Raw genomic sequence first — 12218 nt, forward strand, 5'->3', positions numbered from 1 at the left:
TGAATAAGGAGAGGAGAGAATTACTACCTATCCAAGTAAGGCAATTATTTTGCTGGTTGTGACTGACTAAAAGCCAAATCAAGTTATTACATCATACAAGATTTGTCTTCACAATACTAAAATATCGAAGTACTTAGATGCTGCCTAAAGCTCAGGCTTACCTACTCTTATTGTCAAATCAAAGCCTAAGTGATTGTACTGGTATTAGAAAAATTAGCTGCAAATTAGCAGAATCCACACACAGTCCCATAGCTACATTTCAATCACTAGTATCTTTTTCAGTGAAGAATCCTACTCTTCCAGCCCTTTTCAGAGTGCTCTTTGGAAACACCAGGTAAGAATGTAAATGCAAGTCCTGATGCCAGAAAGACCAGATGAGTCCCCTCAACTCTCATATAAGTGCAAGTTCACTAAAAATGCTTTTCTTATCAAATATATCCTAGTCACAGAAATGCCTTCGATATGGATCCACGTATTTGTTTAAAATGCAGAATTCAAAAAACAGCATCTTGAGTTCTCCTTTATGAAGCAGGGTGCTGCAGTCTGCAAGGTGAAGGCCCATTTCTGACTTCTGATTTCTTCAGACTTAAAGTAGTACCGTTCAAATAAAACTCTGATCATCTCAGCTCCTAGCATAATATTTACTCAAAAAAGAAAATAACTTATCTGTTTACATGAATTCCAGAACAAGAGAGTTTAAAAGCAAAAAACCTCTTGGAATGGTAGACAGTGATCCTCAGCAAGCAGGATGCAAACTTCAGCAACTTATACTCCTAAGAAAGTCATCCCCAATAATGACTGAAATATTAGTCACATTCCAAATCCCACCTCGAGCAGGCTATATCTTCCCTAGTATCTCGACTTTATAGCCCACTATGCTTATAAATGTTTCCTGAAGACAGTTTATGTGCAAGATCATATTCCTGTAGGTAATGTATGTGTAGATCAAAAGATCAATATCAAACCCAGCAATATCAAGATGTTCTTCCTCAGCAGTGGCTTATGTGGTCCTGGAAATTACCTAGATGCAAAGAGGTGTATTCAAGGGAAGGAGAGAAGTATCATGCTTCTGTAATTGTGACCTTTGCTAGCAGATCTTGCTAGCACTGAGTAAATGACATTTGTTCTGCCTTCTTGGTCAGAGGTAGGATGGCAATTGAAGTCTAGATCAGAGAAGAAGGTCACAGGAGCCTCAAATTTTCCAGAAGATGAAAAATAAGTAAATAAAAGTAATGCAGATTTGCCTCAGAATTGGTTTTTGTTGTTTTTTTTTTTTAAAGACCTATAAACACAGCAATAAAGTTTTAAAGATGATAGCTGAGGACAATGAGCAGATATACTGAAACAGGAAAACGGCAGGAGGCTTGGTAATTGGCTTAAAAGCCACTCAGAAGTTTTAGTTTACTGTTGTCAAAGTTGCTTCATGTTTTAAATAGCAGAAAACATGGTCTGAAATGGCAAAAAAATGTATTTATAATTCAATATTTCTATTAATGCTATATTAAAGACAATAAAAAGCACATACTCCTGCTTACAGTAAGAAAAGCAAAAGAAGCCATTAGGCTAAGACAATTTTTGTTTGGATGCTTGAGGCAGCCACAGGTGAAGGAAGGGTGGGAAGGGCTGGAAACAGATTTGAATGAAATGCAATTATTTGCTGCACACTCATTTTCCACTAAGAATCTTGTACTTCTCTTGTTAAATACCATAAAGCTAGTGTACTCTGCTTCGCTGAGAAGTGTGTATACAGACTCAGTTAAGTGCACTGTTCAAATACTATGAGAGATAAAACCGGCTTAAGAGAGCCAGAGGAGGAATCTGTCAAAGGGTAAGCTCACACTTGTTGTATGGAGAGATCTAAAAATAAGATGGGGAATGAAGGATGCCTTCTTTGAACAAGTCATTTTAAGATGATCTGCTAAATAACTAAAGTACTGCATTTACATAGTGTTAAAAAGCTAATCGATCCATACAGTACAATGACCTTCACAGAACACCAATACTGAGAGTTTAGGACTCCAGATGTCTATTCATTTAGGTTTTAAAATACACAAGTGTATTTTAGAAGTAATTCAAGAAGCAATCACTAACTAAAACTCAAGTTACCTCACATTCCATCCACAGTAGTGCACCAAGTAAAGGACTTCTCCACCTTCGATGTCAGAATCTTTAATACTAGCTTCATACATTTTTTGATTTTTCCCTCTTCCATACCGCACTTGGACTTTCATGCCTGGTGGATAGCATTCAAACTCTTCTTCCTCATTGTTATTGTGGTCTTCCTCCTCCTCCTCCTCTTCTTCCTCCTCCTCTGCTTCTTCTTCATCTTCATCTTCTTCCTTATTCGTGTCATCTCTTGAAAGGTTTAAAAAATTGTAGAGTTAATATGAGATACTTCATAAGTTTTTCAGTTCCAAACCACATATATTGATAAATATTGCGGATGCAATAGAGACTGGGAACAGCAGGCTCCAAATATGTGAAACTGCACTACGGCTGAGTAATATCAGCAAATAGGATACAGCAATACACACAAAATCCAGCGACTGCAAGATGCAAAAAATGACTGGATTAAAAGGAAGAAAAAAAATCCATAAAAATCTGTATGAGCAGAAGTTGTTCAAACTCATCTTTCTATGATTTGTTCATGCAGTCCCTCTGTTTAAGTATTGGGTTTTTTTTTTTCAGTTCAAAATCATGCTTCTCAATATCAACGTTCTCTAAACTCTACCTCTCAACCTAAACATTTTACAAGTGCTTCTTGAAACTTGCTCCCCCAAAAGATCCTTGCTTTATATTACAACAAATATCTCTATCTCAACACCCTGAAGTGACTGCTGTCAAAGTCACATTTTAGGTGGAGAGGGGAGAAACAAAACCAATTAAAAAACAACAACAACAAAAAAAAACTTTATGCAAGATTATTAAGAAAACCAAGAAACCTGTGCTGATTTATGACCTTGTCACTCCTGGCCAATTATTCTAGAAGTCTTCTAAGTATGAGTCAAAGTTGCATTTAGTTACTATATAGGTACACAAGCAGGTGTTCGCAGGTTCCAGAAGCTAATTCTGAATGCATTTTTTTATATTTGGATGCACTTTCATCAGCACTAAGAACCCACAAATCTTGCTAGTCTCAATCAATGGCATCTAAGGGCTGCTCAGTGTTCTCAAAATTAGCTCCGACCACCTTAGGGTAGACTACGTATGTTAATGAGGGAAAAACATTTTTTAGTAAGTTAAAATATTAACATAGCTTTACAAAGCAATGTTATTGGCCCTCACACCAGTCTAATCCCACACCCTGCAATACAGAACATATTAGGGCCATTTACTAAATTCACAGTAACCATAGACCTGTCACATGGAACAGATGTGTGTATATTTTATAGACTGGGTATGAAAAGATAAGCGATGCTCCAAGCCTGATTAACACCAATATTTAAATCAACCTCACAAACATAGAAGTCTGTATTAATAATCTAAATCTTTCCATGAAATCTTCAGTAAAACACACTCAGATACATCAAACTATCTTCTCTCACAGAAAAAGAAAAGAATCAAATAGCACTTTGGTTATTCAAATGCTTCTAGAAGTAAAACTGCAGTATTAGCATCTAATTAACTAGTAAAAGAAATCAGAACAATACACTAAATTCAACTGCAGCATAATCATACTGATTTCGTGAAATTACTTCAGAATGTTGCTATACAGATACACACAAATCCGTAAAGCCATACATATGTGCATACACCATTAGACAAATGCTAAGAATTCACTCTGTTGGTGTATTAAATAGACCAATTCAGAAGACATATCTATTCATGTATACATGGCATGGACCAAGCAGTTTCGTTCTGGAAGGCCAAGATTTTTATGTCACTGGGCTACTTTGCTAGTGAAGCTAAAGCCACCAGTTAAAAATACAACACAAATGAATGAGCTCTGAAAGCTCACTTCACTACACATTATATGGCAAAATTCACTTCCCAAAGAAATCATAAACACAACTCTTCAAAGACTCAGATGAAAAATCCTGAAGAGAATTCCACAGCTAATGACAGGAAGCACCAAACAGTAATTTGAATGTCTTTAAATTATATTCTCTGCTGTATTAAGTCCAAACTCTTAAGTAGTTTCATCTTAACAGTTATTATCACATAAAACTTAAAAAAGCTTGACATCAGGAGCTGAGCTAGTGCCCCAAACAGTGGCACAAGGCTTGAATGATGTCTAGAAAAAAATAGCATGCCTACAAGAGAGATTCAGGATTTTCCAGACACTGGCAATTATGAAGTCTCTCTCACTTTAATCACCCTATGGCTTTTTAGGTGTCCCAAGAGATACTCTACAAAGATTCCATGACAATATCAGAATTTCTCTGGAAGAGAGATATGAGAAACCCTCATTGTGATGTTGAGTAATGTGGATGGTCAAGTAGATGTGAAGAGCAGACTGTTGTAGGTGAACGGAATGTCAGAAATGAAAAGCAAAACGGAAGCAGAAATGGCTACAATTGAAAAATATTCTAAGGAATAACTTGATTAGTGATTATAATCTGGAGGTTTTACGAAACCAAACAAAATCAAAGAACACCGATCATGAACCAGTGTACTCATACAGCTCCTGGAAAAAAAGGTAAAACCAAAACATATTCCAGTGGTTGCAAGAAAGATACTGGTTTATGAGGCCATAAAAAGCTCAAACCTGCCAGTGCAGATGAAGGAGAAGCCACAACTGCCATGAAACAGAGGTTTGTAAGCAAAAATCATGATTGCAGCCATCCAGCATACACAATCATTACCCCACCTGTCCATGTTTATATGCTTTAAGAACACTGGATTTCCTTTCATGCTGTTTAGTCTACAGCCCATTTTGAGGGGAAGGGGAAAAGTACCCCCAAAACACCTCTCCTGGCAGCAGACAACAATCATTAACTCGAAACCAGTACTCAGCAATACTTCCCACAAAGCTGTAACAATATGAACAACCCATGCAGCAGCTGGTAAAACAAGGCAGCAGATGTGTGTGCACACTGTACAAGGGACACAGCAATACAATTGTAACTGGATTCCAGAAACCAAAGTACCACCAGAAAGCTTATCAGGAGGACTCTAAAGCATTACCAATTACAACTGCATACTAAAGAAGACCTTCACCCCATCTCCCATGTAATGGGAACATAAGCCTTCAGAAGCAGGAAATTAATGAATTAAAATGCAAAAATATTTGTTAATAAATTAAAACCATTAAAACATTTAGATTACACAAATATTGCTTAATTGTTAATTCTAAAGGACATTGTGAAATCATTAAAAGGCTATGAATACACGTATGGCAGATCATTCTCAGTCAATATAAAGGTTTAACACCACAAGCCCATAATAAGGGTGTCTCAACAAATAAGTATTGTTAATAGATGAAACACATGCTATTACACCACTAAAGGAACTGCAGCATCATGCAATGTCTTTCAACCCACAGTATCTGGCACAAAACACAGTGTTGTCACAAAGTCTGGGTGAAATCTATGAGACAGTGTGTGATTTGGAGCATTAAGAGCTGCCTCCCAGGATCCCTGCCTTGCAGCAAACCCAACCCCACTCCAAATACACTTCTCCTGGCACACCATGCTGGCATACACAGCAGGTAAGACAGCAAATGCAAGATGTTTTTTTCAGGGATTATTCTAAAACTTGAGGAACAAGATTATTTCAATTATTGGTTCAATTAAGTCATTACAGTTAATTGAAGAACTAGCAGAAATAAACTCCAGTGTAACTGGCACTCAAGTTTAGCAATTAGCTTCTATTTTTGTTTCCCTCTTCTTTCTTTCCCTTCTTATCCTAAAGCATTATTTAACCTCTACTTCACATAATTCAGAGCTGGCAGATGTCAAATCCCCTTCGTACTCTTTCTCAAGCACAGCTGTATTACAATGCCATTAAGTTTTAAGGCAGAGATGCATTAAGAACTGTACTTATGCCATGATACTAGAATCTTATCTTTAATTAAACAAAATAACAAAACCCCCCAAATTCACCAGCATTGTCTTCCCTCTGAAGTTGCAAAGAAAACCTAAAAATAAAAGCTCCAAAGATTTCTGTCTACACACACAGGAAATCTGAATAAATGTGCATTTATCTTCTATCATGCTGAGAGAAGGTGAAAGGCATTAACTTGATTTGAGTCACATCTGAGAGTAGTACGGTGCACTTGAACGATGCAAGCAGAAAACACTAATGAGTGTCTTCCTCTGCTGCTATGGAGGAGACAAATGGAAGGACCTCAAGTTATTGCTTCTAATCATTCACAGCCAAGGCTTTGAGTATTTCTGAAACATTCCTAAGACAGATAATGGGTGGTTCCCAGAAGTATGGCTGGGGAGTGCAGCACTTTCTGTTTTTATGGCACTGGTTCACACTCAGCTTGAAAACATCTAGTATTTGATGAATGTCTGAGGTTCACTCAGGCACGTAAGTCCCAGTGACAGCTACCACAGTTAATAGCCTCTGTAGTGGCCATAAGTTATGTAAAATGTGATGACAGAACCATTTTTTCCACATCAAAGACACCTCCCTTCCATTCAACGTCATGCACACATAGGACTGGTACACTTCACACGCCACTCTACACTTTATTGTTGTGTCATCAGAAGTTTATCGCTGTATTAAAAGCAATCCTTATGTAGATGTATGTAACATACATATGTATGATGTATATTCTATGTAAGGAAAAATAAATCAGACTGTGAAAACATGACTATACAAAACATCCTCCCCAATATAAAGGCAGCTGGAATACTTAAAAAAAAACACGGATCAAATAAACGCATAGGAATATGTTCCTACAAATGAAACTACCAGGTACACCTCTCAAAGTCTGTTGTTTTTTTTCATACACACCAACAGCCTCAGAGTCAGAGCAGATGTTCACACTACATGTGCAGTAAGTATGACATATTTCTCTTCCTTGTCCCAGTCTAATCAAGTCCATACAAATCTCTATCATACTGGAGAAAGCCATCTCAAGATATATTTCTCAACACTAATTCTGAAGCTAGAAGATACGCCTTCTGTAACAAATCTCCTTCACTCTAATATATTTTAACCTTCCTGCTACCAGTTTAGATTCACCACCAGAAAGCTTTGATATGTCATTTTAACAGATAAGGAACTGAAGAAAACATTGCCTCTAACAATCTGTTATCTCCCATATGTGAAATGGAGCTTCTATTACATAATCCTGCTGTAAATTGCTTTCAGAAAATCCCCAACAAGTATTTCCAGAAAATTTAACTCTTGTACAAATAGAAGCCATCACCAGCACAGGCACAGCAGGTAGTCACCCTAACCTGCAAGTGTAATAATCCCTAGTAAAACCCTTCATGTAAAACAATGCCCATCTTAACCTAGTTCTCAGCTGCTGCTTTTATTATCCCTACTTCCCTCCTACTGCTTAAAGGAGGAGAAACGCTATTACTGCATGTAACAATGTGTATAACAGCTCTAAGATTAAGGTTCTTCCCTTGCACATGAATTAAAGCTTTAACTTCATTCAAGATTATTAGCCAAAGAGGCTTAACATTTTCTCCTTCTGATAATGTCAAAACATGACAGTACCAATTCCCAGAAAACCATACCATGAAGGCCTTAACCAGTGGTACGAGACAATCAAAAATGTTCAGGTTTCTAAAGTATTGTTTAAGAACATTTGTTCATTAATTCCTTGGAGGATGTAATTATGCAGGTTTTTTTTTTTCCTTGAAAACTAGAAAGAAAAAGAAAGAAATACAAAAAGTTTCATAAGACCAAGAAAATTATTTGTGACTACTGAAAATGACAGCCCGGTGATAAAGGACAGGGTAAGGATCCACAGAAGGCAGCCTCTCCTGATGTCAGAGTTAAGGCAGCACCTCATCCAAAAGAAGGAAAAGACAAGAACAAAGCCTCTTGCAATTCTTCTGTACTTTAACTGGGAGTACTCCAAAGAATTTTGCCTGGTTACCTCAAATATCCAAGTTCCACCATGATACAAGTCTGATGCAAATTTTTGTTGGAAAGCAGGAATTATCAGGATTCTGAACACTAAATCTTTCAGCTTAGTATAAAATTCTTGGCAGTAGCGTGTCCCAAGTGCTTTACAGCAAAATAAAAGATTTTCTTATCAACACTGGTTAACTAGCAATTCACCTACCCTTCAGTTCACAAACTGTACCTACTATGAAATATTTAAAAACTTACTTTTCTTTTATTAGTGTGTTTTAAAAAAACACACACCTTTTAAAAACTCTGCTAGGCTCCTGGCGTCAGACTCCTGGGAACACATTCAACCAGCTTCATTTTTCATTGTGTAGAAAAGCCACTCAGGTCTCAATTTGTTGGCTTTGATTCAAGTTTTTGAATAGTTACAACACTTAATGTTAGATGCTACAAAGGAAAATTGCACCAACTATGCAGTACTGCATATGAAGACCATTACTTTCACAACATGAAGCTATCAGGAGCTTCAGAGTAAGTTTGATTTTAAAACTTCTGGTTTATTCACTGATAACAATGAATACGTTTCCTATATATTAAGGGAAAGGATGAGTTTACAAACCTATTCTTTCTGAGATCTTTACAAAAATGACAGACCAATGAGAAGACACATTCCTGGCCTTTTGTGTTAGTTTTTATGACTGGAAGTTGCACAAAACTGTATACAGCACATGCATCTCCCACTAGCCACAGGGAAAAAAAAACAAACAAAAAACTAAGAAAAACATAGAATAAAGGGCAATTCTCAGTGTTCACAGACACAGGCAGGCAAGAAACAGGTGCTTGGTGTAATAAAGGAAGAGAACCACATTTGGTCTTTCCTCCTCTTCATCATATTGGTAAAGTCTGTGCAGAAAGGAACACAGGATTCAAGTGGCAGAAATCTCAAAGGGCTGAGAAACATTGCACTGGACAGAGAAACAAAACCTGTGGAAAATAAACAACCCGGTTTCAAGTAGTACTTCCTGACATCGAGAAACTGGGAATTAGATCCAGTTTACCCAATAGACATTCAGCAAGAGGAAACACAGAAGTTTTTTTGTCCTCATCGTTCTTTGTTTCTATACACAAATAAGCTACACGAAGATGCCCAAAGTCCTAGAGACATAAATTCAAACAGCAGACTCTGCATGTCTGCCTTATATAGTATTAGATTTCATTTGCTTTGCTATTTGGTTAGGTCTGTGAAAGACAAATGACCCACAGCTTAAAATAAGGTTCCAGGAACACATTTTAAATTCACTGACAAAAATCCAGTCCACAGTCAGTGATCTATTTAAATTACATTTTCGGTAATTTCTTTGTCTGTGTGCTTATTTTTTCACCAACAAAAATATCAATTTTTCCATTTTGCATTTCAATTCAACTAAATGACAGCATTTCTCCCCTGTATAAATTACGTCACTTCTAACCTGTGAAGTTGGGAATAAAGGGAATGGAACATCCCCACCAGCACAAGAGGTTCACAGAATCTCTTTATGCCTTTATGGTCTAAATGCTAAAAGCATTGTTTAGTATTTAAGATGACAGTGACATTTTTAAAACCTCTTTAAAGCTGATACATTTTGCACTTCCTAGCAATCCCTGAGGGAAGAAGGGGAAAGCACTAACCACACTGCTACAGTACTTACACAGACATACATACTTACAATTAACTGCTACAAATGTCTCTTTTTTTGCAAGTTTAAATTATTCCTTGAAACATACTACATGACTACATTACCATCTACATATATTTTTAGAGCTACATTTTCTATCCTAAGCAACTCATTGTAACATTTCATGAATCACAATAGCAAAACACTACTTGGAAGAGTTCTTACTGGATGAGTAAAGAGAAACAAAGAACTCAATTACAGTCAGATGAATTGGGGGAAATTTAGAGGAAATGTCTTCTACATTTTTTTTTGTTACTTTCATAAATAAAAAAACAAAAGAAAACTTGTAACATTTTTTTCGTGTCCTAAATAACCCAAACAGACATGAATCAGGATAGAACAAACAAAACACACAAAACAAATGACAAAAAAAACACAACCAACAAATACAAAACAAGAAAGGATTACTGAAAAGCAAGTGCAGCTTATAATTTTATGTACCATTTACTACAGGATGGTAAGTATTAAGCTACTCTATCTTCCAAGTATAGAAATAAACACAAAGTAATGTCACAAACTGATATGCATTCAAATATACAAATTAGGGAACTTCAAAAACTGCTATTCTCTACATGCAAAGTTTCCCATCTATTAATATATCTTTTGAAAGGAACATTGTAAATATTGGTCTTTAATAGTTCTGAAAATTTAGCAAGGCTGTCACAGTACAACTCATATAGTTCACCTTAGAAATGGAAAATACAACCAATTCAAGCAAATGGTCTTAAAAAAAAAAATCACACAGGATACAAATAAAATCACACCCCAGAGAGAAAAGGCTCCCAAACTGAGCTCAGGTAAACTTGATTTTTCTGTATGCCACATTCCTAAATTCCAGAAATTGCCAATGTAATCTCACTGAAAATATTTAGGAAGTCAAAAACATTTCGCAGAAGGATACTTCCAGCATTTGTTACATGGAAACCACAACACTTAATAAAGTAAAAAAGAATCATTACCAATGAATCAGAAATTAATAAACTGAACTATATAATTTTCCTACAACTCTTAATGGGCCAGAAAAAGCACAAAGAGTTAATGATATTTAGACAGAAGATAAAGATAGCTGGTTTACTGAATAGTAAAGATTGCTGAAATGAATAAGGGAATTAGTGGCCAGGCAACAGCTGGTATCAAGTACAAAAAAAACCATCCCTGATATACAGATTGCTGTGAAAGTATAAGGAGGTGTGATTATCTGCTTTGCCTCTAGTAATAAGTCCTCCCTTAAGCATCTGCTACTGGATTTGGCTGAAGACAAGATACTGTATTAAAAGAGACTTTTGATGTGACCTGTAACGGCCATTTCTGTGTTCTTGTCACTTGAAATCATAAATATGCATTTTATAATAGTTAGGGTTGGAAAGGACCTTAAGAGGGTCCTAACTGCCAGAATGTAAGTTTTTAAACACTGTCTGCATCCTGTTTTAAAAATTTTGGACTCAAAAACACTGGTGGGATTTTTTTTGCACTGAAATAGGAGAACATGTCCATTTCATAACGAAAATCAGATATCAACTGTGCATATACATGGATTAAATGGCCCCGAGCATCCCTATTACTTCAGTCTCCCACTTCCAAAACTCCTGTGTGAAGGACTATACAAGAGACTCCTGCCATTATCATGCCTACTCAATGGTAAAGCTGCTAATGAGCAACACAAGGTACCACATCTTTTCCCATGTAACACACCACTGTCCACCAACAGACACTGGAAACTGCAAGTTTGTGATATATTTGTACCAAAATTAAGTAGACAAATACTACTGGAAATGGCAGCAATATTTCTGTCTTAAATCAAATAGGCATCTATGTTGTATCTGTTCTTTTCTCATTCGGCTTATACGTATTTAGGCCTGGACCCTGCAAAAACTTAAGCTGCCTTTTTTTTTTTTAATTAGATTGACAAACTTCTATGGCCCTAACCATGACAAAGTTAGGAACACACAGGTCTCTAGAAGGTAAGAGTCTAACTCATGACAGAGATGTAATGCGAACTTGAAATCAAACAAGAGTAAAATTTAGTGAATGCCTATCGATGCTATAGTTGATTTTAAACAGCATAACTTACCCTGATTTTTCTTTTTCTTCAGCATCTGCATTTACTGTAGGATTTTCCATTTCTTTAATCTTTTCTTCTTCTTTATCTTCTAATTTGGTTTCACCTTCAGTTTTGATTGCATTTAAGTCCTTTTCTTGATCAGGCTCAGTATACACAGAATCTGGCAAATTTTTTTTGTTCCCCTAGGATAATAAAACCTTTAGTTAACTTACAGGATGAAATAAAAATACAAAGGATTTAAGAAAATGCAGATAAGACACACTGAAGCTATTTGAGCAAATAAAAAAAAAAACAAGCCTATAGGGTTCCTAAAATTACAGCACCTCCACTGTTTTTCCTTCTTAAAATATCAAGCAAAACATGACAGACTTCAAAGTTGCAGCCAGCATCCTAGCTAGTATTGTCACAATGATCTAGGCATGCTGCTCTTAGACCTGAACTGCAAAGCAATCTCTAAG

The 12218-nt window shown here is 36.3% G+C and overlaps 1 protein-coding gene across 1 annotated transcript in view; it reads right to left on the minus strand.

The window, feature by feature from the left end:
- ARID4B (AT-rich interaction domain 4B) overlaps positions 1–12218 on the minus strand; it is an 89681-nt gene that overhangs the window by 17271 nt on the left and 60192 nt on the right. Inside the window, exons 16-17 of the mRNA XM_034060475.1 lie at positions 11770–11942; positions 2107–2355 (exon numbers count right to left, since the gene is read on the minus strand). Coding sequence (XP_033916366.1) covers positions 2107–2355; positions 11770–11942 — 422 coding nt within the window. The remainder of the gene's footprint in view (positions 1–2106; positions 2356–11769; positions 11943–12218) is intronic.

Source organism: Melopsittacus undulatus, chromosome 3 (assembly GCF_012275295.1).
Source record: "Melopsittacus undulatus isolate bMelUnd1 chromosome 3, bMelUnd1.mat.Z, whole genome shotgun sequence".
NCBI lineage: Eukaryota > Metazoa > Chordata > Aves > Psittaciformes > Psittaculidae > Melopsittacus > Melopsittacus undulatus.